We start from the raw sequence: 27,240 nt of genomic DNA on the forward strand, positions 1-27,240 counted from the left end.
CAACTGCTGCCCGGAAAAGCGAACCCGAAGCCAACCTTATGCCACCCCAAACAGAATCTGCTCCAAGTGAGCTGCTCTTCCGAGGGAAAGGATCGAAGGGTCAGAAGTAAGCTGCAAAGCTTAGATAAAGTCGTTGATCCATGACAATTGCTAACAAGGAACAGATTATGAATTATTAAGAGACATTTCAAAAGATGCATAGCATTTTCCAACCACTTTGCATGAACAACAGTTTCGTTGACTAAGAGCTTGCACTGTTAATTTAAGTTTGAGTGCAGTGGCAAGTTGGCCAGGAACTTTCTGCCAGTGTACAGGACCCATTCCGTCCGTGGAAGACCAAACTATAAGTACTCAAATGGAATTTTGTAACGCCCGCATCTTGAGCGCCCCGTGGCTTCCTCTTTTTCTAATGGCAGCCAGCCATTGACATGGGACACTTTCGATGTGGAGGAGTGAGCAGTGAGGAGTGAGGAGTGGCAGGGGATCATGTCATAGTTCAGAGAGTCGACAATTAACGTGGGTTAAGTGTTGTTTTGTTCTCCTTTTTTTTTTTTTGCAAGCGCGCACATTGTTGGCACAGGAGATACACTTTTATGGCCATTAGGAGCCGTCGAGGGTGTTCGTAATTGAAAGGAAAATGCAGCTTTAGCTTTTTAAGAAATTGTAATCACAGCAGATTGCGCTGCGCTGAACTCAGCTGAGCCGAGCCGAGTGTTGCCGGGATACAACATCTTGTATGTTGCAACATACAAGGGACACAAAGATGCCAGCACACAAAGCTGATAGGTCACAGCACCGGTGGCAGACAATCCCTCGCACTTGGTGGCGCAATCATATCCGGAAGAGATTACGCTGCAGTTCACGCTCGACTTACATTCCCGCCTCGGTGCATCATCCATCCACCCATCCATCTATCCATCTACCCATCCTCATCCTCATCCGTATCCTTATTGTTCTGCCTCATTTCGAGCGATAAGCGCAGTCGTTGTCTGCCGTATTTTCCCACCTCCCACCCCCCCTCCCCCGGCAACGGACAATGGAATTGGATTATAATTTTTTGTTGTGCGCAGCGAGAGGCTCGAGTGCTCGCATTTTCCGCACTTTCCCCCTGTTGCGTGCTCGAGTTGTTGTGGCACAATCGGAGGGCGTGCCACGGCCCCCAAACCGCCGATAAGAGTTATTGATATGCTAAAAACAAAGGCGAAAATATTATGCTTATTTCGGGGGCTGCACACAAATTATGGCGCCTGCGGAAATTGTTTACGGCGGGTAAACAGTTTTTGGGGGTCCACCAAAGGGAGCCTCAAATATGGCGGAAGTTATTAACATATTTTTAAGGATGGAGCGTGAGGAGGAGATACTATGAATTCGTGACAAAATCTGTGTTTTCATAGGTTTCTATATCTATGTCTGGCATACTTATACAATGGCCCTAATTCAGGTATTTTAGCTATCAGTTCATTTATCTCGAGGTAACTAAAACAATTGCCATTAAATAAGATTATTATCTGCTAGAAATAAGCTAATTAAATAAAATGTCAGTTTAAGAAATGTCTAATTACTGCTATTATACAAGAAGCTCGACACTTCTGCACTTTCTCACTTAGCCTCTCAATCACAGCTTCCTTTGGGCGGAAATCAAAACTTTGGCACTGCCCGGGTATCAATAGGTATTAATTAGCTTAATTAATGTCATCCGGCCGGATGACCAGATGTGATTGTCCGGAGTGCCAAGGTGTCATGCATAAGCGGGCCGAGAAGTGGACAAGAGCGGAGTTATCCGGGCCAGATCTGCATGGAGTGCTGCCAACGACCAACCGCGTTCAATTAGCCAAATAAGTCGGTTTGTGTTAGTGGGATTGAATGGGGAATAGGAGGTGGGATTGGGTTTGGGATTGGGTTTGGGATTGGGATTGTGAGGGGAATTGGGGGCACTTCGCACAGATGGCTAGGCAGATGGACACTCGAATGGCCGACTGGGCGTGCATAAGGCAAACATCAAAAGGAATCGAATGGGGGAGCGGCCAACATGACAACAACTGAAGGACCATTCACATTCATTCCACAATTGGGGGTTGGCCTTCGACGACAACGACTACGACGACGATAGGCATCGTGGAATCGAGGAATCCGATTTGGTTCAAAAGGACGCCGCGAAGCGGTGTCAGAAGTCATCATCGAAAATTGGGCACAACCGGAGGACTTGCTCTCCATGCACTCCTGTCATCCGAATGGAATCAGTGGGCGGTGTGCTTGAGCATATGCTGAGGGCCCACTGTACGTCAGTCGTCTTTGATTATTTGCATAAAAAAGCAACGCATCGCACCGCTCGATTTCGCTTTTCGTTCCCATTCGGGGATATTCAATTCGCTCTGAATTATTCATGTGATTTGGCCAGGCAAAAGGGGAAAGATGTCAACTCAAGTGGACATCACATGCATCACTCCTGATGGCCGTATTAAAGCCTCACAATACTTACAATAGTCCGATGTCACCAAACCGAAGACAGCAGGATTACAAGAGTCCACCCAAGTAAACATAAATATTTGAACTTGTCAAGTGAAGTTATTCATGTTGAGCACTTGAATATATTTCGTAATTACTAGGGATATAGATTTACTTTTATTTTTCATATACTTATTCCTTGCCTTATTAATTGAGCTGCCTGACTAATAAGGATGCTTCTGTTGCATTTTTATGAGCGGGCTCAAGAACAGCAACCTTCCTGCTCCAGAGCCATTTCCACTTCGGGTTTCCTGGGCTTTTCTCGAGTCGCAGATCAAAGTGCTATGCAAATGACTGAGGCGTGTGGCTGGGCCTGCCACCTGCGGAGTTTTCCCCGAGCGAAAGATGGAAGGTGGAAAAGTGGGGGCTGGTCGCCACTAATTAAGTTGCAAATGTCATGCGGCAGACACGGCGACAGTTTAGAGGCCATTAAACGCGACTCTTGGGCCCGCGTAATGCAGCAATAATTGTTTTCATTTTGCATCCATTTGCATTATTCAGGATCCCTCCACTCAACTCAATGGCAGCCCACACCGTTGCTCAGTTATTTGCATATGTTCATCTAGTGATAATATGGGCTTTAAAAAGCAATCCCACATATGTAAAAGGCATTTGCGTTTAATAATTGAAGAATTGATTTATTGCTTAAACAGTATCAATAATATCACTTAAGTCCTAAACAAATACAATGCATTCATGGATCGTCGTTAAAATGTACTCAATTTCATTAATTCGCGTTGGGTTACACAGACACTTAGGGATACGGTACAGTACGGATATCTAGTGCAACTCTAAGATACATTTCCATCTATGTATTTCGGTTGACAGACCCCAAAAAGCTCTAACGCAATGTTAAAAACACACCATTTCCTATATCGAAACGAGTCCTGGAGGATCCGTGTAGTTTGATCTACACAGAACTCAGGGCTTTCGCTATTTGGCGACTAACTAGGTAAATCCTTTAACTACATCTATACACCGAGAGAGCTGCTTAAGTAGAGTGTTCTGTGGGACTTCTTAGGGATACGCTATGTACAAAATGCTGCTTGGATGTGAGGGCTGAGTGTTGGGATCATCATCATCTTCTGAGTGGGGTATTGCACAAGTTGAAACCATTTGGTGGCTGCTGAGGTTCTTCGGGGTGGGTGGGTCCTGCGGCCTAGAAGAGTCCGTTCAGTGCGCGGACAGCACTGCCCAGAGCCGTGCATCCGAGCTCCGGGGATGGGGACTCGCCGGTGTCCTGTCCGGAATTGGAGCTGCTCGCAGCGGCCGCCGCTGCCACAAACTGCAGTCAGTCGATCAGCAGATCGCTCCTGGCGCTGGCCAACGTGGATATGGCCGTGGTGGTGGTGGTGGTGCTGGTGGTCACCGTGGAGCTGGTCGTCGAGCTCGATCCCGTGGAGCTGTTCAAGCTTTCCGCGTAGTATCGCTGTCAAAACACCTTGGCTATGAACGTCTCCGAGAGTCTCTGCTGCTGCTGCTGCTGGTGGTGCTGCTGGTTCTGCGGATGTGGCTGCTGCGGCTGGAGTTGCAGGAAGGCGGAGCCACTGGGATAATCGTGCGGTGGCGCCACGCCCAGCTGGTGGTGGAAGCTGCCGGCCGGGTACTGCGAAACGGCGGACCTGGGCCAGGCGGGATTGCTCGTCTCGCCGCTGGATAGTGGCGGTGTGGTCACATTGATGGGCGGCGACATGCTGCCGGAACTGGAGTCCGGCGTGAGCTGACCGGATGCCTGACCGTAGCCGGAGGCCAGTGGCTCCCGGCGCGTGTACTCGCGCCGCCTGTCGTAGGTGGGTGGCATGTCCAGGTCATCGAGATCGCCGCCGATCTCGTGCAGCTTGCGCATGTGCTTCTTCAGATCGAAGTTTCGGCAGAATCCCTTGGCGCAGACGCGACAGGTGTAGGGCTTCTTGTCGTTGTGCGTGTGCATGTGGAAGGTGAGGTTGTACACCTGGTGGAAGGCCTTGTTGCAGATGTTGCACTTGTAGGCCTTTTCGCCGCTGTGGGTCAGCTTGTGGTTCTTGTAGTTGCCCTTCTGGTGGAACCCCTTGCCGCAGTACTCGCACACGAACGGCTTGTAGCCGGCGTGGATGCGCGAATGGGTGTTGAGGGTGGAGGAGCGATTGAAGGCCTTGCCGCAGGTCTGGCACTTGTGCGGCTTCTCCGAGGTGTGGATGATCTTGTGCCGGCAGAGAGTCGATGCCTGGCGGAATCCCTTGCCGCAGACCTTGCACACAAACGGCCTGGCTCCGGTGTGGACGGGCATGTGCCGGGTGAGGTTGTAGTGGGCGTTGAACACCTTGCCACATTCCAGGCAGGAGAAGGTCTTGGGCTTTCCGCCACTGGCCGATCCCGGACTGCTGTCCTCGATGGATCCTTGCGGCGAGGGGGAGCGCGATCTGGCTCCAGTGGCGGATGTGGCAGTAGACGCTGGTGGCGGCGTCACCACGCCCTGATCCTGCGGCGATCGTTTCCTCTTCAAGTTCGCCTGCAATCCCGAACTGTGGGCCGTTCTCTGGGCCACTGGCGACTTCTCCAGGCTCTGTTGCAGATTGGGCACCGCCTGGGATTGGGCAGCCGCCGCCACGGCAGCAGCCGCGGCCAGCGGATGACCCAGATTCCTTCGCAGCGACTGCGAGTGATGCAGGCTGGCGTTCAGGGAGGCGGTGAAGCTGCTCAGGTGGGCGGCGCTGGCCAGCGATTGCTGTTGGGCGGTCAGGGCCGCGTATTGGGCGGCGGCGGCGGCGCACATCAGCTGATTGGGTGCATAGTACAGCAGGGGATACTGCGAGAGCAGCTCCTGGTGGCGGGAGCTCACGAACTGCTGCACTGCAGCGGTGCTCGGCGGCGAGGCCACCGATGCAGTGGCGCCCGAACAGGCACCCGGCACATACTTCTTGAAAGCGGAGTCGTAGTTCACGGTGGATGGCGACTGATCCAGGCTGATCACCTCGATGGGGCTGCAGGAGCGCTCCGAGTCCGCATCGATCTCCGGATCCTCATCCTCGTCGTCATCGTTGTTGTTGCTGTTGTTGTTGTTGGTGGCGAAGGAAAGCGGAGCGGGCTGCGGCGGTGGCACTTGGCTGGGCCTGTGATCCGGCTCCATGATCTTGGCTATCGAAAACTTCAGGGGACACGCCCGCTTGGCGCTCTGCTCGTCCTGCTGCTGGCTCCTTTCACTCTGCTGACTCTGCTGGCCAGGATTCTGGTCGGAGGCGGCGCTCTCCATCACGGGACTCTTCGATGGCGGCATCATAGCGACTTCTCCCGCTGGACTACACGGTTGCATGCCACGCGGACTCTGCAAGGGAGGAAGGAGGAGGAAACAAACAAGAGTCAAATTGAGTATGCAAACTAAGCAACGGGTTATCAATTAATCGAAGGCATACGCCTCCATTGTTTGTGCCTAATGCTATGAATGCGACTGTGCCACAGTTGGGGGCAGAAAGCTAGGATAAATGGCATTTCTGGTTCCCATACCTTCTTGTTTCAGAAACAAATATGTTAAGCAAAAGCAATTCGGGCTATAATTATGAAAAACAACACCTATTTAAAGGATTTTGGAAATGTGGTCGCTATTGTTTTGACCGCAGCTGTACGTACTATTTATCGAGTGATCAGTCAAGTGCGACTAATGCGTTGGCAATTCGGGAGCACAAACAAACGCCAGCGGAGGGCGTGCTCCCAGCGGCAGGACATTTCCGCAGGATAATTCATGGCCAGCCAGCGGGTTGCAATTAAACGCTAACCGCAGTGCGTTTCATAATATTGCCCGTTTGATTTTGCATACCACGCCATTTGCATTTGCATTTAACCCGTGCTTGGCCCTGGCTTACACTCCACTTAACCCAAACAATGCCCTCAATCCTTTCGCCAGCATATTGCCATCAATCATAACACAGGCCCAGTGTGCAATATGCGTTTATTTTTTTGGCGCGGGTCTCGGCTTCATTCGCGAATCATTAAATCGCTTACACTCGACTGGAGGTGTAAGGCCTCGTCTCCGGCTCCAACTTCCTCAACTTCCTCAGCTTCCTCATCGTCCTCATCTTCGCCATGTGCCCTCGAGTGTGGCTAATGTGCGACATCCGGTGCGATTACCGACTTCCTTGCCGCTTTTAATTAACTTGATTTGACGCCTCAGCAGGCGCAGCAGCTCCCATCTTGCACTTTCCCTCCCAAAGTGCGCTTTAATCTCATTAAACCGGAGGCGGTCACCATTTCACACGCTGACCCGGAGCCCTCGAATCCGTAAGTCTCGCAGAACGAGTAGTAGTAGTCAGTAGTTTCAGTTTTAAGCAGCCGAATTATGTCGGTGTTCTAGTGGCCACTTCAGAGTTTGCCCTTATGAGCCGCATCCAGCTTATTAACCAAGTGCGTGGAATAGTACTCAATCAACACACCAGCACTTGCAAACTTTGTCTTCAGTTCAGCAAGTGGCATGCCGCAACAACACATGTTATGAGTAATAACTTTAATGAATTCATAACTTGAAGCTGGCTTTTGATTAGACACATCAAAATCATAGGGCATATGAGCTGTGAGTGTGGAGATACCAGTTTTTGGCAGACTAAAAACTATCTATCCAGTGAAAACATAGATCCCCTGAATGATGGCTCACTTAATGAGCTTTGCAAATAAAAATCTAATTTAAAATAGGAAACTCTACCTTCTAGTTTCAAACTAAGCCCGTTTTCCCGTCGGAGTTTTCCCATTACAGAGTGTTAAACTACTTTTTAAAACAAACAAATACGTACAAAGTAAACCATATTCAGGCACTGCCTATGTGGATATCCAGTTCCCTTGGCAGGCGGCCGATCTCCACTTGCTAGCGGCGCGAAACACAACAGTTGGCACACACACACACAAATGCAACACGTTTAGACTTGGTCCTTTAACTATGGAAAGTTCACTTGCTTCGTGGAAAAGGAGTTATGCTCTTCAAATGCAAATTCAAATCGAGGGACGCGAGGAACAGGACGCGTTCAGCACAGGATCAGCGACCGAAGCGGAATGAAGGCAAACAGCGAACGGTGCGGGCCTTAAGAAATATGAAAAGGACACACGGCGAGTGCTGCTGGGGTGAATCCTGGCGCAACAACCCCCGAGAGTCCTGCGCGCTGCCCGTCGTTGGCGAGAGCGAGAGCGAGAGGTGCAATGCCTGGCATGCATGAGAGAGGGAGAGCAATGCAGATGTCCTGGGACGCGAGCGAACGAACGACCGAGCGAGATGGATTGATGGGAGCGACGGGCAAAAGGAGAACTTCATCATCACGTTCAGATTGGAGGATATGTCCTGCTGCCGACGTCGCCGCCGACTGCGACTGCATTATGAATGAAAAGACAAAATGTCGAATTGGAATATTACGGCGACAGAGGAAAGAGAGAGAGGCAGCCGAGCAGAGCCCGCCCCTAAAATATTTATATAGAGATAGAGCTCAAGAGCCCGGGAAGATGATACATGGAGGAGTGACGACATGGAGGAGGTTCCGCTTGGGTGAGAGGGAGCGCACTATGCGGAGCACGCGGCTGCTGGAAAGAGAGAGCAATGGACAAACGGACGGACAGACAGACGGACAGATGGATGAGGCACCTTTGGCCGTATTCCGTTCACACTTGATTTGGATGGGGCGCAGACACCAAGAAATGGCAGCCACCGGCCTCGTGGATCACTCTCGAGTTGACTTTTTCACTGGTCCCACCCCTTTCCCCCCTTGCCCGCCTGGAAATCTCATGCCTTTTGTTGGGCGTTTCAATTGTCGTTTTGGCATTTCGTTTTATCAGCGTCTTTGTTTGCTCACCTTTAGCCCGCCAGCGGGCAAGGATTCTCTGGTTCTCTGGTTCTCTGATTCTCTGATTCCCGGATTCCCTGAATCTCCAACAGCCCCCCAATTCTCCATCTTGTGTGCTATATACAGAGAAAATAATTCAGCCGTAATCCAATCAGTACTCTTTTTTACCAAGGAATTTTAGTCGCAGGATATCAGCGACATATAATGGCTGGTTAAAGAACTATATAATTCATAGCTTTGAATTAAATTGTAGTGTGGAGTGTCCTTTTCTCTGGGTGCACCCTTCTCATTCGTTTAATTCGCAGCCCCCTGCACTAGTTAAATATAATCTCATATTCATTTTGATGGCATCTCCAGCGCGGCTTCCTTGACTTTGTTTGCTCTGGCAGTGCTTGTTGTCCTGCTCCACCAACTCCTTCCTGCAGGACCACGGTCCAGGACCTTTTCTTGGGCATTTATGTGCAGGGCACATGGCTGCTTTTGCTGCAGTTGAGCAGTTCACCAGTTCAGCAGTTCGGCAGTTAAGCAGCTGGAGCTGCAGGACTACACAAAAGCACAACTCTTCGGGGAGTCCGGCGGGGAGCGTGGGGGTTTTAGTGGATCCTTGAAGAGGACTATGGCCGCCATTTCGACTGCATTTTCCGGCAATCTAGTTTGTTGTGCGGCTCTTGTGTGAGGGAATCGATATGCAAATATCTGCTCTTTGTTGATTAGACATTCTCATTGGGGCAATGTTGTTTGCATAGCTCGAATGTGTTAGGGAGTTACAAAGGATACTGCTATTTTCTACTCGTAGCAGGATAAATTTAAAGTGCTGCCGACGGTAACTTCCTTTAAAAGGACATGAAAACTCCAGGAAAACTGTATCTCTACTGGTTAATTAAACAAGCTTCGCATAGTGTGTTTTCCAGTATTTTGGTCATGCAGCAAAAGCATTGCGATGAATATCCTTGACAAAAGCGGCCAAAACAGCGTGATTAACTACTACTGAAAGCTAAATGAACGGCACATGCTGAAATGTGCAATCTGCATTTAGTTGAATAAATAAACGCGGTGAAAAAAGGCAGCGACGAGGGGAAAATAGCAGCACAAACAACAACCAACTGGATATTCAACAAACAAAACGACCACGGCCTATGCAGCTTTGCTACACTAACAGAAAAAAGGGGAGATTTATTTGTTAGATTTAGGGGTTAGACATCTTCAACAGACTATTTAGAAAGCGGGTGTAAAATGTAGAGCTTACTATTACTACAGCACTTTTCCAACTGCAGTTATCTGTGCACCTTATCTCTCTTCCACTATCTCTGCTCCTTTTCACCTCTGTTCATTTCCATTCAAAGGCCATGCAAGCATGACCAAGCACACACACACACACACATACACACTCAAAGGGGGGGAGGGGGCATATCCTTGATAAGGGCGAGGGGCGGCGAGGGGGTGGCAGAGTGGACTAACTGTAAATGCAGAACGAACTAAACTAAACAACAACAAAGGAACTTGAAAATCCGTCTAAATGTGCAAAAATAAAATATAAAACAAAAAGTGCAAAAGCTGTGCGAGAGCGAGAGAGCAAAGCGCAGATGCAAATGGCGCAGAGTTCAGAGGTCAGCGCGAAAGAGATGCAAACAGAGTGCAGCCTTCGCTTGCTGTTGTTGTGTGTCCTTTTTTGCTGCTGTTTTTTTTGTAAATTTTTAATGAGTTTGCAAAATGGTTGCGGTGCTCTGCGATTTCGCTTTATTTTTAGGACTCTTTTTCGCTCTCAAGGGGTTAAAGGTCGCTTCGGAATTGCACATAAATTGTTTGCCGACGCGAGGGAGCTTTTCAATTACAAAATTGTTGATTTAAAGATTGAAACAGAAGTATGTATATGCTACCTGAAAAACTTGGTAGTGATCTAGCCAACTTAGCTTAAATCTAGGGCTAGTTGGCGATTTTCCAGCACCGCCTACTGACTGCCCTACTAAACCAATAAAACGCTTCGCAGTTCTCGCACCTCGTCGGGAAATTAACCTACAAATTGAAGATTTACACCTCGCTGAGGAACTGAGCTTGGGCTGATGCCAGATTGCAGCAGAGATTTGGCCGATTTTTCCAGGGAAATGAATCAATGCTATGGGAAAATCGCTTTTCCCCGGTGAAAGGAAGGGGAAGCAGAGCGGCTTGCATAATCTGCGGTAAGCCAGAAGCGATTACAAGGCATTGAACAAGGACCTCGGTTGCGGCGTATCCCTGAGATACGTTTGCATATGTGTAACTAGGACGAAGGCGGCCATGGTGGACAATGGCCGGCGATGAGGGCCTCTCAAAGGGAAACTCAACAGCTGCCCGGGGACTCGTCCTTCGTCCTGCATCCTTCGTCCTGCGCTCCTTTATGTGGGAACGCGTGTGTGTGGGTGAGCGCGTATCCAGGGGCAGTGGAATATCCGATTTGCGGAGTGAAACAATTGCGGTGTTTGACCAATTTTACAATTGATGTAATCCCCTAAATCGCCTATATTAGCTATGAGCGGCTTCAGCATCCTTGCCTCCATTACGATTGTCAAATTGAAATGTTTTCGGTTCATTCAAGAGTAAACACAGGCACAAGCGTAAGCAGGTACACTGAGCGAAGTGCGGGAAGACAAGAACTAATTTAGGCAATTTCAATGTAAACCAAAATATGCTCGTAATAAATGACGGACTTCATAGAATCCAAAAGTTGCTCATCAGAAAACACGAACTTCATAGAAACCATCATTTACACTTAAAGATGTTCTGCTTAATGTTTAAAATACTTTATTAAATTGTCAAAAGTCTAATGTATAAATGTAACTGCATATCCTACTCATATGATAAGTAGCATATTTCCAAGGTGCACAATATATTTTTCGCAGTGCACAACTTAATGTTATGTGGGTTACGGTTCCGTAGGCTTGTAATAATATTTTGCTAACCTTCTTTTGCGCCCGAGCAAAGTTCAAAAGGATCTTGGCCGCTCCTTTGTGCCGCGCGTCCTGCGATTTTCGCCGATTACCGATTACCGACACAGATTAAGGGATGTTCCCAAACAATTGGCAGGTTCTCTCGCATTCTGCATTCTGAGTTCTGAATTCTGAGTTCTGAATTCTGCGCCTGAGCTCTGAATTCTGAATTCTGAATTCTACGCTCGGGATTCTGCAGTCGGAACTGCGGATTCTTCGCTTCCCTCATAGGCGCGCAATTAGACGAGTTTTGGCCTTTGTCCGCTGCCGGCCATAGACGGATTTCCTTTGGCCATTCGTCCTTTGATCCTCTCTATCCCTAAATCTGTGCACTCGACCAAATACGCACTCTGCTTCTGGTGATTTGCCATTGTGTCGCGCGTATTTGGCGCGTTTAAATAGATTAACCGCCTGGCAATTTGCTCGCTTCTCCTATCTGCGCCGAAGGATCTGCTACCTAGCCGAACTCGTCCTTCTCGTCCTGCGTCCCGCTCTTTTTTACAATTAGCTGCGGCCGCCTCCTTTGTTGGCCATCTTAATCTTGAGTAAATTAGTTCATTAAGAGGTTAATTCCCCACAACACCCACAAATTAGACCAGCCATGGGAATGGAAATGGGAATGGAAATAGAAATAGAAATGGGAATGGGAATTTGAATGCATGTGTCTGCTTCTCTGCTCTACTTTCTCAGGTGAGTTGGATTGGCGAATTGCTTGATTGCTTTAGGGAGATTGAGGAAACAGCAAATTGAACAAAGGCGTAGATCATTTCCCATTCCAAGCTTGTGAATTTCACTCTCCAATAGACAAAATAAGTAAGTGTTTTATTGGTTCCCACCAACCAACGAAAAAAAACCATAATGGCCAGGATAACCAGTTGACCGAGTAATCGCATCGCAAAAATGTAAAATCACGACATGCATTTGACATTTCCCAGCTGTAAACAAAGTTCAGAACGCATCCTTTTGGCGATTATTTTTTAATTGACACTAATAGGCTTAAGCGGGCATTAACATATTCGGCAGATTGCCGGTGCCAAAAGATGATTCAGATGCGGCTCTCAAATTGAATTAGTGCCTCTGGTCGCGTGACCCACAAAACGATGTCACCATCAACCTAATCGGAAGTCCGGGAAAAGGGGAAATCACCATTTCCACCCAAACTTTCCCAAAGGGTTGTTGGGATTTCGGTCTCTCTGTCTGAATAGCTTGTATACTTGGTCACCCTTGGAAACTTTTCGGTTATTGTTTGATCCTGATGATTCGGGACTTTGCTACGCAGCTTTGATTCGCCTGCGCGGTGTCGCTGGTTTTTTGTGGCTGTTTGTTTGGCAAGTACTTGTTTAATCGGTTTGTTTGTGACATTTCTATTGCCCACACAGCCCACATCTCACATCCCCAGGGACCTGGTGGTCCATGGCCAAGCCAAGGCTGTCTTTGTGTACTTAGTGGTAGGCCTGACACGCGTTTAACGCCCACACGGAAGGTGGAAAACGAGGCACTCAGAGAAAGGGGTAGTGGTTACACAGCAAGTGGGTATAATATGTATTAAACAATATGCAAATCACACTGAATAGCTCAACCATCTAAACTATATTCTAACCTACTAGACTTTATGGGTAGAACATAACTTTGAGCTGTTACTCTGCAGTTCTAGCTAGCATTTTCTTTGAGTGCAGGTTTCCCACTCCCCTCGGTGGGTGTGTCTGTCTCATCACCACCAGCCTCATGAACCTCGGAAGCATTCTCTCTATAAAAAAGTGGAATCTGCGTGTATGAGTGTATGAGTGGATGAGGGGGTGGCTGTGGGGGGCAGGCCATCGCTTAAGTGCTGCCGAACAAAAAGAACACATTTGCAGGATGTTTTTATTTCCCCCCCCCACCTCCACACCCACCCCCGCACACCGACGGGATTACACCCCCAAAAGCAAATCCAACCACCCGAAAGGAGTGTGAATTGTAATTACAGTGAAATCAGCTTTTGGCACTTGCTCGGCTTCCTTCGCTTCTTTCCTCGTCGTGGTGGGGGGATGACTACTGTACTTGTGCGTGCTGAATTTCCTTGTCTAAAGGATGAAGGATTTGAATGATGCACAGGGAGAATTGGAAGTATGTTAGGATAGGGATAACCAGGAATATCATATGCTGCACTGCAATGATTCAAAGAAAATACTCAAATGTTTTATGCATACTTAAAAATACTCTTTAAGTAAGTAGTCGAACTCATTTTCCGCAGTGCATCTCCATGTGAGTCGTGATTTATTTTTCCTAATTGGCTTTGGATGCGTATGCTGGCATTTTGACAAACACCCACTTTTGGAACTCCACCCCGCTGTCATAATTTCGATTTGTGGCCTGCATTTTGACAGCTCCGAGAATTCGAGACTTGATGTCTGTTGGGGGCGTGGATGTGTTCGCCTTTGGTGGGTGTCACCGGAAATTGCGGCTTAGCCAAAACGGGGAAATTAAATATCAAGCGGGGTTATTTGTGGCATTATTTTCGCCAGCATTGGCAAAACACATTTATTAGCGAAATTGACTGTGAGGAAGCATTCGGAATGCTGTGCGAGTTCCTCATTGTTTGGGAGCATGTTAAGTGGATTGGACTCGATGGTTTGCAAGGACAATTCGCATTTATTCGGGCTTCTAGCCTCCCCTCTTTCAAAATCATAATCATTCCGCTGGCATTGACGCTGCGTTTATGATATATACATTCTTAAAGAGCAGGTATTTTCCTTCATATCCTTCGCAGGATGTAGAAGAGTATGTTTTGTACCCTTTCGCGATTTAACCAAAATATTTAAGGCAAATATTTTATAAGCTATGCATACATTTAAGCACAATTAAGCAACTAAGCAGCCCAAATTACAGGCATAATCCTGGCCAGGACCTCTCTTCCCAGCGATCCTGCGATCCTGCACAATAGACACACACTCACACGGATTAGGATGCGGGTGTAGGGGTGTAGGTAGCCCGGGAATTGTCGGTTCCTTTCAAAGCTGGAAAACAGTTCCCTTTTTCGCTCTCCAGAGAACAATTATCGCACAAGTGCAGACGAAGATACAGATGGGATTTGGGAAATGTATTGACAGTGTTTTGACGTGTTCCCACTACATTTTGATGGGTTATTAATCCAGCTTCTGTATTGAGAAGAAGGCCACTTCCATCTCCCTTTCATCTCTTTTTTTTCGCTGCACCCAAATTAACACAAATTACGGGCCAAATCCTTTGAGCGTTTGCACTGCTGGCCAAATAATTGCTTTGTTTTGATTTTTCAGCTGGCCGCCGTGATTCACTTCTTGTTCAATGTTGATCAACCATCTGATAAGCGTAAACTCCTAATCTGTGGTTTGCTTCTGATGAAAACTCTTCGAATTATCTGCAAATTTTATGCAAAACATGAAGGACCTACGTGGGGGGTAGACACTCATGGATAATATTTTAATGAGGATAATGATACTTTTCAGTAAGCTTTAGCTTCCATTTTATTTGAGTGTATGCACCACAGTTGAATGTATCTAATCACTACCAGCATCCGGAGCACTCATCACCATGCGTCAGCCACAAAAATCCAAAAAAGTCCTCGAAAGAAAGCCAATAAAAAGTGCTTGAGCTGAATTGGGCGCTCGACTGTCGCAAGGACATCGATTCATTGGTCACGACGACCGGAAGTAAATAAGTAAGTAGAAGCCAATAAATCAGCCCGGAAGGAAGTGAAGTCAATGAGGAAAAGCACGCGGCTAATGGGAAAACTCGGGGGGCAGGGAAAACAAAGTTGCAATCTGTTTTCCGAGCCACCGGAAGATGAGCCAATAAAGGCGCGTGCCACTGGCAACGGCGTTCAATTTGTCGCAATTATAATTGTATTGCCGAGGGTCGCGTGACCAGTTGCGATCGAGTTTGACACAATGTTGTTGCATAATGCGCTTACCGCAGGCCGAAAAGGGGCGGCGTGGGTGTGGCCGCCGAGCATGTTAATAATTTGCCGCCCAAAACGTTGACACGCGTTTCACTTTTTTTGTTGTCATATTTCTACACAACCCTTGCACCCAGTGTCCTGTGACCTGTGACCCGCGACCTGCTGGTGGAAAAAGGGGGGAGGGGTGGGTGTTGCGGTTGTTGTTGCTTTTTATGACAGGAAGCGAAGCGAGGGCACACGGCAACAGTTTTCCAGCGAACACGAACACGAAACACTTTTCATATCCCTATGCTAATCGGCCGGAAAGTGCCTTATTTACCATTATGATTGGTCCGCTCGTGGGAGAATTCTGTGTTCTTCTATTCCTTCCTGCGACATGATAGTTAAATATTGGGTTAGGGCTTGTTACTGCACATGACTAGCACGAGGGATAAAAAGGACATGCGGCGATAAAAAAAGGGGAGATGTGTGACAAGCTAATTAGCTGGCGCGCAGTGGAAATAGCAGTGGAAGTGGAAATGGGCACTAAATGGTTATGACAGTTTCTAAGTGGATTAGAGGTGGTGTTCGAGGTGGTGGGGGATTTTTATTAAATTTAGAGTATAAACTCTCACAACTCTTAGAGTTCCTCATATTAGTGATCAAATACAAACACGTTATTCTTGGTCGATTTACTTTGCAGCTATAGTTTTTCCCTGAAAAAGAACCCCATTTGATTGAAAGGCTTTCGGGGTGTTCAGCGCTGTTTACATCTTCCCCTCGTAAGAAGTTCATTAAATAGAGAGGCAGCTGCACCTACTAATAATTCCAGTTCTTCGCAACCACACCTCCTTCAATCACAATGCTCTCGCAGGATCGGATGACGTTGCAGCAGGCGCTACGCCCACTTTTGAAGACGGCACGCGCTCAAGGACATGCGAGTGGTATTTGCACATGTCCTGCGACAGGATTGAGGCATATTAATTGCTACATATGCGACGCACACCAGCGTGCACGCCTCCAAAAGATGCCAGGGCGATCTAGGCTAGGAATCTAGAATAAAGAGCGAGGAGCGAGCAGGATCCTGGAGCAGGGAGCAAGGAGCAAGTAGCAGGGAGCAACCCTCGGAGACGGCGCTGATCCTTCCGGTGGCTCGCAGGACGACAGGAAGCAATGTGCGCAGTCGAACAATTGTTCAGCCACCAAGATCGAGATTCCTTTCTCTGCAAGCCAGCTGCCGGCGGAGATTCTCGCTCCTTGAAGTGGGCAGAAAAGGATAATCGAGCGACTTGTTTGCCCGCGCTCTAACTGAGCATCATTGTCACACTGAGAACAAATATCTGCATTTGACTACCCTTAATTCAGTTTGAGCGCTTTTATTCCTGTACTTTCTCCTATCTGCCTTTGAATGAAATAAATCTCTAATATATGCCTTCGAATGAAATAAATCTCTAATATGTAAATACAATCATATAAAATTTTTCAAGGCGCGTTTTTCTCCAAGTGCATGATCATCTCTAGCCCTGATTATCCTGCCCGAGAAACCGGTTGCTCCTGCGGGGCGTTGTTCGTTTCTTTTTTCCGCTGCTGGCCTGACATTTGATTTCGCTTTCGGCGGCGATGGCAGCGGAAATGCTTTTTCTTTCTACGGTTGTTGACACGCGATCCTGCGACGCGACGCGCAAGGATCCTGCGTCGGTGTGCCGATCATCCTGTGCGAGTCCTGTTCCTCGTCCTGGCGCGTGTGCCGCGCTTCCGGTTAATTATATTCCGCAAATGCCAAAGTCCCCGCAACGAAAGCGAAATCGAAATCAAAATCGTCATCAAATGCATATGCTCTCCGCTTTTTTTGTGCTCCCTATTTGTTTGCTGGGCTCGAATTCCTTTATGCCGCCTGTCAGTCGTCGTCTCCGAGGTCCTGGCATTGTCCTTCGAGTGCTTCGCCGCTCGAACAACTGCTCATTAATTGCCGGTTATGTGCGCTTTTCTTTCTCGCAAACGCCGACGAATTTGGCATTCTAAATTGGCTCGTGCCAGCTTGCTTGTAATGCGAGTAGGCGACAGGATGTTGATCCTTACGAATTTGCCTAGCAAGAAGTCCTTGCGTTGATTGCCAAACGGTAAATCCCAGTTGTGCACATAATTTATGTGCAATTTGCAGGAAGCGATCATGTTGCCTCTTGGAATCATATGCCAAAATGACCAGGTGCGCCAAATGATTTTATTTACAATCTATTTAACTTAGCTACCACTTCTTTCACAATAATATCTATATGTTCAATTATGAATTTATGGAATATTTGGAATTCCTCTTCAATGCCCTGCTGCTCTGCATCCCGCCCCCTGGAAAAATGCACACACATTCCGCACTGCGATTAGACCTGGCTAATTGACCGGTCGGCCACTTGAGAGCTCACTGAGCAGCAGCAACAACAATAACAGGTGCTCTAACCCCTCCCCCTCTCCACACCCCCCACTAAGCTGGCTTTGGGGAAATCCATGGCAACATGAGCAATAAAATTTAATATCCGTTTCGAGTGCAGCAGCAGCGAGCAGAAATACTTTGCATATTCGGGCCCCCAGGACGACGTACTGTGAATGCACGTATTTTCCAGACTATTTTAACGAAAATAGAGCCGTCGGAAGGTGTAGATAAATCACGTGGAGCGACAATGCCGAACAAGTGAGAAAACTCCCCACGACTAAAGGAAAAAGGGGGACACATTCAATGGACGAAAGCGAAAGGGCAGAGATAAAAAATCGCCACGACTGCAAATGGGTAAATTACTCCATTTAGGGCTGTCGTGGGTTAAGCAAGGGGTGTCTGTGTCTGGTCGGCGGCACTGCTTCGATTTGATTAATTCGTTAACAAACCGAAAGTAGCAACAGCAGCTAAAGGGAGTTGAGTAATTGTCGAGAGTCACGAGAGCGAAAGCCCCTACGACAGCTACCCCTATTCGAAGTACCCCATTCCCATCCCCCTTATTAGCTAAAAGCGCATGAAGATCGCAGCGGGTTGATAAGAAGGCGGAAAAGAACGGCGAGCTGGCTAAGAAGCCGAATTGAGCACTTGAATGCCCCCAGTGAAATTACAAGGGGTAAAAGGGCTCCTCGAGGACGTAATCTCCATCGAACGATCTATCGATTAACACAGAAACCCAAACAGACAGAGAGACAGACGGCAAATTGCTGGGGCGACAAAATGTATTCATCAGTGCAAGCCAAAGATACTTTCGTATCTGCGCGATGCGCTCTATAAATAATTGAAATTCACAGCGCAGCCGAAATGTTCTTTGTGTTCACTGAGTGAGTTCTCTGTGTCTTCAAGACTTTCACAATTCATGTTGGCCATTCGTCATTCAATTGGTGAGTGTTTTTCGATTCGCGGCCCCTGTGGATGCAACTGAAATGCGGCGATTCGCGTAGGACCCTTTAGCGCATTGGATAGCGCGTTGGACTTCTAATCCAAAGGTGGCGGGTTCGATTCCCGCAAGGGTTGATTGCCACTAGATGTACTACTTTTTTGCCTGGCAAATAAAATGCTTTGGCAACTGAACTGTAACACCAACAAATATTAAACAATTAAGGTAATCCCGCAAGCAACAGTCATCAAAAGCATCGAATAGAAAATAGTCTAAATTTCATTCGTTTGACTTAGTAAGCCGTTGAGGGATTGCCGCCCACTTTTCAACCTCATTAAGCAGAACAAATATTGCTCTTTGTGGCTGGGGAGTTTGTTTTTGGAAAAATGTAATTCTCAATTAAAAGCAAACTGAGAAGCGGCAAACAAATTGGCGCCCTCTTCAAAACTATTTGGCCAGCGCAAATAGCAAAGATACACACAAACACACACACAGCTATCTGAAAGATACATTCGGGGCAGGAGTTCTCAGATGCGGATGCGAATGCCGCAAGCCCAAACGCAAATAAGGCGGAAACTCATGAATCGCGCAGTTCGAGCGCGAATTGCAACAGCTGTCAAGTACGAGTATCTGCGAGATACATCGCGCAGCCAACTAGCCGATAAACAGGCTATTAAAGTGTTTACACGACCAGCGCAAATATTGACAGTAGGATGCAGCCAGCACTGCCACCACTGCCACAGTGCTCCACGGATGGCTCAAGGCGGGGTTGATTCATCCACAGGCAATGCAAATGGCATAAATCCTGGCCTCGGCAATTCGTTGTCGCTTGTCAAATGATCAGCGCACATGCAAATTATCCGCACACCAAGGCAACATACCCATTCCCAATCCCATTTCCATGCAATCCATTTGATTCCGCCATTTTGTCTCGCCGCGTTGCGCCTTCAAATGTGCAACCATCGCGCTTCCAGCGGCCCCAACCTAGACCCCAAGTTGGGGTTTAAAAATAAATTCCCCATTTGCGAGTGGTAATTTGCCGACTGTCTGCGGCACAGCCCCCAAATGCCATTGTGCACTATAATTTACTTTTCATCGACCTCCGTCTGAGTGGCTCGCTTGTTTGGCGGGGCACTTGCATGTTGGCAATCTGCACTTAAATGATTTCACTGGAAATTCTCATAAGCTAAAAGTAAGCGATCTATTCTTCATTATATGTCATACCATTATGTTGCTTAATATGGTAAGAATCTTTGCCAAACTGAATACTTGCCGAACTATTCAAATGCGAAGCAAGTTGAGTGGCACTCAGCTGCGTAAAAAGTATTCACGCGGCTCAGACGGCGATGTTCACATGTAGGCCCCCCACAGATCCATCCACCCTTCTTCGTTACCCCTTTACCAGGACATTCGCCAGGATATGCCTGTCGCCCACTGTGCACAGCCAAGCAAGTTCCCATTTCTGGGCTCGAAACTAACAATTTTCGCCACATGAACGGGGCAGAAGCAACTGCGAAACTAAATAATACAAAGTGTACAAAAAAGCAAACCCCCCAACGAGCGCTGAAATTATTTTTAGAGCAGCGCCGCAAAAAGTGGCAAGTAATGCAAATATCTAAGCCTGCAAGTGGCGCGGGGAAACGCCTCGAAAAAACTTGCCTTGCAGTGCGCCGCGATGTGCACATCTTGGAATATCAAGCATGCGCCATGTGGGACAGGTTCGAGCAGAAGGACAACAAAGGACGAAAGCCGAATGGCAGCAGCTGCAAAAGGAGCGCAGACAAAAGCGCACAGGGATTCGTGATGGTAATGGTGAAATGGTGATGATGATGATGATGGAGTAGAGTAACTGCAATTAGGCATAATAAACAAAAAGTTACAGTGGAGGGTAACACAACACAACAGTGCAAACTACATAAACGCAGCACTTAATTGCTGGTTTTTCAAGCGAACGAACCCCGCTCCGCACTTTCATGTTGCGAGTTCCCTTTTTTTTTTTTGTTTTTGAGTTGTGCTCGCTTTTTTGCGCACTTGAATCGCATCGAGTCCTTTATAGGGGTTAGTCCTGTTCCAGAATCACGGCCCAAAAAATGGCTACACATGAGCCAGCAACCCCTTGCCCAAAATGCACCCAAATCGAATCGAAAAATTGAATCGCAGCGAAACAAACAGAGCAACTGCAAAATGGGCGACGTCTATTTTCCACGGGGGAGGTGGGGGTTTTACAACAATTTGTATCTAATAAACTGCCATATGCAAGCCACTGGCTTATTAGGCAGTGCCCGAGATGTTTGATTGAGTTCAACCAGGCGGCGTTATGAGGATATGAGGGTGCCCAGAGCTACAGATTCTCCATCCAGATTCCATTTGCGCCTGGTGGTGGTTCAGATACTTGCCACTGTTGCACATCCAAGTTGATTATGTTGATTTTTGAGCCGTTCTTTACTCCGCTCTTCATCCGGCTGCCCTTCAAGTGTTGCCCCGGGGGTGTGGGGCAGTTTTTATTAAATATTGATATCGCACGAAGTCAGCGACATGTAAAAGATACATCTGATAAGCTGGCTTAATTCGGCGGGTTGCGGGGCAATTTAACTGACAGATTGGATTGATACTTATATGAAAGTGTGTTGCACATTACGAGATGCGCTGATAAAGATTAAGAGTTCTTTAATGCAGTTAATAACTTGCTTGGAACAGTTTAAAATGAAGTCTGGCCTGAAACAAATGGATTCTATAACGAGTGCTAGAGTGCACTCATTATTCATTCACTTAAAAGCTACTTTATACTTAAAATACTTCCTTTGAAAGTAGTGAAATCCTCGATTCCCAGGCGACTGGCGAAAAATGACCGCATGAAATGCAAAGTGCGCGCAAAATGGGGGGAACTAATAATAAACAGCAGCGGAGAGCTCTTGAAGTGACAACAAAAGCCAAATATTTACATTAACCAATGCACGCTAGCCAGCCAAGTGGAGGACTCCGCGAAGGACTCTCCACCGCAGGACGGGCCGCGAATTCGATTCCTTCAAGGGTAACAAAGGAAAACTGCTCTCACCCGCAAATCTTCGAATGGAACAAATATACTCGAGCACTTGAGTGGGATGCAGGGATTGGGATTGGTATTGAAAACCTGAATTCAGGATACAGGATGCTGAGCGTAGCAAAGCGGACGAGGGCAAGGACTCTGAGCAAATAAACAATTAAAATGTCACAACGATTGCCGGCGTACCCGTGTCAGGAAATCAAAAAACCAAACCAAACCAAACCAAATAAAAAGCGAGTGAAGCCACAAAATGGAAAGTAGAAATCGCTGAACGCTTCCCTTATTTCAAAGGACTGCACATTGTGTGCTTTTATTCAAAAGCGCATTTCGCGGGGGAAAACCGAGGCGCAACCACGTGGCTCCTTGCCCACTGAGCCAAAGATTGACGGCGAGGGCGGGAGTCCTGCGAAACCAGCGAATCCTGCGACTCCTGCCAAGGCGTTGGCCCAACCCAGCGGCACAAATCCCAATTAAAAATAAAGAAAGCCCGCGTCAGCCGAGCGAAAGTTAAACAGGCCAAAACATCAAGTTAAGTCAAGCTGTTGCACTCGGAAAAAAATATGTTTCTCAGTAAAATTACAAAGTGTTCTAGTGGTACATTAATCAGCCAAAATTGTGTTGCAGTTATCATTTCAAATGCAGTAAAGTAAGTCTAGTTTAAGTAAGTTTTCGTCTATTTCGCTCAAGTTTAAATATGAAATCTTGGTGAACTTTGTTTTCCAACGTGCAGGACCTCCACCCTCATCAAGGACCTCGTTCTTCCTTCACGCTGGGCGTCTGTGACATTAACAATTGATAGACGACAGCCGACAGACGACCGCTGAACATTTGAACAGTTGAACAGTTGAACGTTTGACAGATTGTCGCGCTCAGTTGGCAGCTTGTAAGGACACTTTCCGTTTCATTTCACACTCACACACGTCTGAGTCTGGGTTTTGATCCTTTGCCACCGCCCGGGGCAACTCACTCGCCTCGAGTGGCCCCGTTTTCCGCGCTTTTCCCCCACAATTTTCCCTGCTCGCCAGTGGGCCAAGTGAGAAGTGGCAAGTGGAAAACCAGTCGAGTGGCCGGCTTAGCGGCTAGTTGGCATTTACCAGGCGCCGCCTTAAATATTTTAGTTCTTCTGGTCGCCACTTCGCCTCCCCAGGGGTTAATGTCTTCTTCTGAGCACTTGGGCTCCTCACTTTTGAGGAGCAGAAGAAACGTGGAGCAGTAAAAAAAACTATTTATTTGACTTACGTAAATAAGTGGGAAACTTACGATTTTAGAAAATAATATTAGTATAAATAGTTTAGCCTTGGAAAGTTCTTATATTTGGATATGATTTTAAAGTACCAGCTATTATAACTCATGAACAGAGTATAAACATTTATAGTTTAAAAATGGCAAAATAAATAAATACATACATATATTGTGTATTTGCTTAAAATCAGCAGATGTAATATTGAATGTCGAAAATACTTTTAAGCATATACAAAAAAAAAATTAATAATTTTCCAAACCATCAAGAAAACTGGTAGTTTTTCAAATGATAACTGACATCCAATCAATCTGCGTCGAATAAGTTAACCAATTTGAAAGCTCCCGAAATTGCTAATTCATCTCAACCTTACGCAAACAGCCATTAAAATGCATAGATGGAAGTCAAACAGTGGAAAACTTACCAATGGGTGGGGAAAATTGGCCAAGGCTTTTCTGCACGCTTTATTTGCCAGGATCCAGGCACCGAGTGTTTACGCACAGCAATTAATATCCTTTTTTGATGTCTTGAGCTTGAGTTAATATTGAGATGAAATCTCTGCGGGGGAAATTGAATTTACAAAGATGCCCAGTGTTTCCTTTCCGGGTGCTCACTTCAAAGCGTGTTTATTATTTTTGGCAACTTTTTGTGTTGTACCAATCGGCTCGAGGTCAAATAACTGTTTGTCTTAGGTATTAAATCCTGCACACACACACACGCACACACACACAGACGCACAAGCGCCAAAGGACGACGAACGGTGAGTTTTGCGACCGCGCTTTCAAGACGTCAATTTCGGAATGTAAATATTTGACTTATGCGCCAAAGTAAATTAAGGCGAAAGGCAAAAACGCAACAGCCACGTTGCGATGTCCTTTGGGCGACATACTTGTATATATATGAAATATGGCGACGGCGAAAGCAACGGTAAATTTGATCAATAAGAGAGCGCGTTCGCCTATCCCTATCTCTCTTTCACTCCCACACGCCAAGGGAAATGGCATTGCCGACGGGAAAAGGAAAAGTCAAAAGGGGCAGCAACAACAAGCGTCCGACGCGCTCTCTCGCTCTCGCCCAACTGACAGCTGGAAAGCGGAGTGCCGCAAACGTCATTATCACGTAGCGCCTCTCGCTCGCACCCATTTCGGGGGTGCGCACTGAGTGGAGTGGGGTGAGGTGAAAGAGCGAGCTAGACAGCAAGGGGCTGCTGGTGTGAGTGTGTGTGTGTGTGTGCTATTAACGCCATCATGCTCATCATCTGCCTTTCTCTCCGCCGCTCTCTCCCCCCTCCTCCTCCTCCTGACTCTGCAGCTGCTGACTGTCCTTTTACTAAGCGCTACATAACCTCACTCCATCTGCCATTCGTAGCACCCCTCTCTCCTCGCCGCCCCCCGCTCCCCTCACCCCATGTGTACATATTTGCACTGCAATTTGGCATCGTCGCGGCTGCTCCTCTTGTGATTTGCCTCTTTTTGCGCTCTCATTTACACAGGTGAGTACAGTGGTCGCTTGCACGGGCGAATGTCCTTGATTTCTGGGTTACGAAGAAGATGGTGGCTTTTAGTGCAAGAAATTGATCTGATTTAGATCTGATCCCACGCTCGCTTGTACATCTGCTAAAAGACCATCAAAGTTAACATTCTTTGTAGTCTTCTTTTTACTTATTATTATTATTATTGGAACAAACCTTATGTTATATCATCTTAAAATCTGAAAAGCATATATCTTAAGCTTAAAAAGGAGCATAAGCGAACAACTCTCTTTCGTCACTTTCGCAGCACCTACTGTATTTTCCCTTTAGTTGTAGTTTTGGTTTGGCTCTTTTTGTATTTTTGGGTGCCCCCTCTCACGCTCTCTCCCGTCTTCCCCCCTCCCTCCCTATCCCGCTGAGCCTTTATCGAAATCGGAGGGCAAAGGCAAAAAACAAGCGAGAATCAATGCGAAATGCCCTGTGGAATCGCATTTTAGTGCAGTTTCCAGCGCGGGCATGTGAAATATGCTCCGCATCTGAGTTTTCACCCGAGTCCATGACAACCCAGCACAAATACCCACATGTGAGGCCATTGTTTCGCTGAAATGGAGATGAAAATGCTGAGAGAGAGGGGGGAGAGAGAGGCGGGCCAGGGTGCAGGGGAAAAGGTGAAGCCATTGGGCACCCTGGGAGATTTTTTAATCAAATAATTACAGTAATTAGATGCAAGGCAAACGTCAAAAGCCCGCACGAAATTCCCATGCGCGGGGAAAAGTCTATGAGAATTCGCCATTGGCAGGCAATCTCGTATTCCCTCTCGTTGTGAACTCAACCGAAAAGGTCCTGATTTTCAGCGAGAACCGCCTTTGTTCATTTCGTAGGACCAACATTGATTTCGATGTAAATAGTAAATAGATTTCGATGAACATCGTGATAGTCGTGTGTATATAATAGATAGGAGAATGAATATTCAGCAGATTTCTTTAGTTAAGAAGAAGACAGGATTCCTCTGACAGAACATTTAATAACGACAACTTTTCCATGAGACTTTTCCGCACAGCGCTCAAGAAATCAACTTTTTGCATTTTCCACACCTCAAGTGTCTGCAACAATAAAACGGAGGGCGGAATGCGGAAAGCGGAGGGATGCTGGCGACGAGGGGCGAAGGGTGGAGATGTGGCATTCATTACAGCAATTGAAATGGACAAAAGCCAAAATTCAAGGCAGGAAAAAAGACGAGAGCCCCAGTTGAAAAAAGGGATAATAAAATGTTTGCATATAAAATATTAAATAAAAGACGCTGTGAAGCAGCAGCGGAGGAGCCTTTACCTTCTCTACATAGCACGCAACGAAATGAGCGAGCACACTGAGAGAAATGATGGTACATACTCATATCGCACTTTTTTAAATACTACTAAGCAACTTTAAATAGTGATAAGTGCACTGAAGCACTGAGATTAAGTACAAAATGAAGTATAAACTATCAATTGTTATTGTCCAACAGTGATTCGTTTTATCTGCACATCTAATTAAACTATTTCTTTGCGTGCACCATCCTCGGCGGCAACAACAAAATGACGGAGCCAGGTGGACCGAGAGATCCGGGCAACTCACCTGCGAGCTCCCTAGTTCCCGGGCAAAGGGCTCAACGGGTGGGTAAATAGAGCCCATCTATGTATGCAGTATGTGTTCGTTCGGGCGCGGATATGTGTGGGTGGAACTTAATGATGAGCACGAAGCGCCGTTAGTGGGCGTATCAAATGGCGGTTAGCAGCGCAGTCGGCGCACAAAATGGCAGCGCATGCGTCGCACTGCTCTAGCATCCATGTTTTCGCATGGCCAATCGGTGGGTGTGTCCTCGCTCACTCACACACAACCACACACACACACACAAGCACACAGGCAGAAACAGTTGATTAGCCTCGACATTTTGTTACTGTTGCTCTCTCGCTGTGCCTGCATCTCTTTCGCTCCCGCTGGAAATTCAACAGGCACCCACACCAACTGTTGCCAGCTCACTCGCTCCCACAGAACGACCATTCGAATGCATCGGCACTCCAGAAATGTGAACTTTACTTATCGCTCGAAAACCGGCTTTTACTTTCGTTACCAAAAATCCAACGGAAAAAAAAGTAGTCTAGAATTTCGAGACTCAATACCATACGTTGTGACAGTGGGGAATATTGTCCAAAATTAATCAGCACAGCGGAGACCACTCGAAAATGCAGGATATTGGAAAAGCGCACGTTTTCCAAGTTGATTAATTTCGCACCACTGCATTGCTTGTGTGTGCGTTCGTGTGTGCCTGTGTGTGTGCGTGTGAGTGTGAGAGAGTGAGTGGCACACGCTTCTTACCTGTCAGAAATTTCCGCACTTTTCGTTGGCTAACAAAGGCATCGCCACAAAGATACCACAAAAAGTTGCCAAAAAAAACACGTAACGAAATTTCCGCTATTTATTTGTGTGCTCTCGCCTGTTATGAATTAAGTGTCCTGCATGTGTGTGTGCGTTCCTGTGCGCTTTGTTGTTGCCCATCGCTTTGTCAGTCCTCGAAAATGTTGCCACAAAAAATCACAAATTGCGGGTTCAAAGGTGAAGAAGTACGGAAGGGGCATAATTCCACAAATATAATGAAAATAACTTAAATCCATCAATATGAGTTCTGATGATAACAAAGGAAAAACGATTTTAGGTATTAATGAATTGCAGAGCAAAATGGGTAATGCTTCAAGTTAAAAACGATTTTCGACATTTCAGGCTTACTTATAAACATAATGGAGCATTAAGAACCTCAAGTTATAAAACGAGCATTATATTTGCGCAATTAACTTTATTTCTAGGAAAGATTTGCTTTTGCACAAATTCAAAATACCTTAATATTTTATTTGAAAAAAAAACTTAATTTTAATTTGATGGTAAGCTGATTACAAATTACAAATCATCAGACATTATCCAAAATGTTATCCGTC

At 46.8% G+C, this 27,240-nt stretch overlaps 1 protein-coding gene and 1 non-coding gene across 3 annotated transcripts; one reads left to right on the plus strand and one right to left on the minus strand.

The window, feature by feature from the left end:
- Positions 1-3,122: 3,122 nt before the first annotated feature.
- On the minus strand, positions 3,123-23,856 carry LOC6526473 (fez family zinc finger protein erm). Of its 2 annotated transcripts, XM_039370761.1 has the most exons (3): positions 23,415-23,856; positions 23,225-23,358; positions 3,123-5,806 (listed from the first exon to the last, which is right to left on the minus strand). In XM_039370761.1, exon 3 carries the CDS (start codon positions 5,792-5,794, stop codon positions 3,938-3,940), a length of 1,857 nt encoding a protein of 618 aa, XP_039226695.1. In that variant the 5' UTR covers positions 5,795-5,806; positions 23,225-23,358; positions 23,415-23,856; the 3' UTR covers positions 3,123-3,937. The 2 variants fall into 2 exon arrangements, with proteins under 2 accessions (XP_039226695.1, XP_002087591.3); XM_002087555.3 differs by lacking the exons at positions 23,225-23,358; positions 23,415-23,856 and adding an exon at positions 7,263-7,529.
- On the plus strand, positions 18,582-18,654 carry Trnar-ucu. Its single transcript has one exon. It is a non-coding gene; the product is annotated as a tRNA-Arg (tRNA).
- Positions 23,857-27,240: the final 3,384 nt, after the last annotated feature.

This window comes from Drosophila yakuba, chromosome 2L (assembly GCF_016746365.2).
Source record: "Drosophila yakuba strain Tai18E2 chromosome 2L, Prin_Dyak_Tai18E2_2.1, whole genome shotgun sequence".
In the NCBI taxonomy this organism is placed as follows: Eukaryota; Metazoa; Arthropoda; class Insecta; order Diptera; family Drosophilidae; genus Drosophila; species Drosophila yakuba.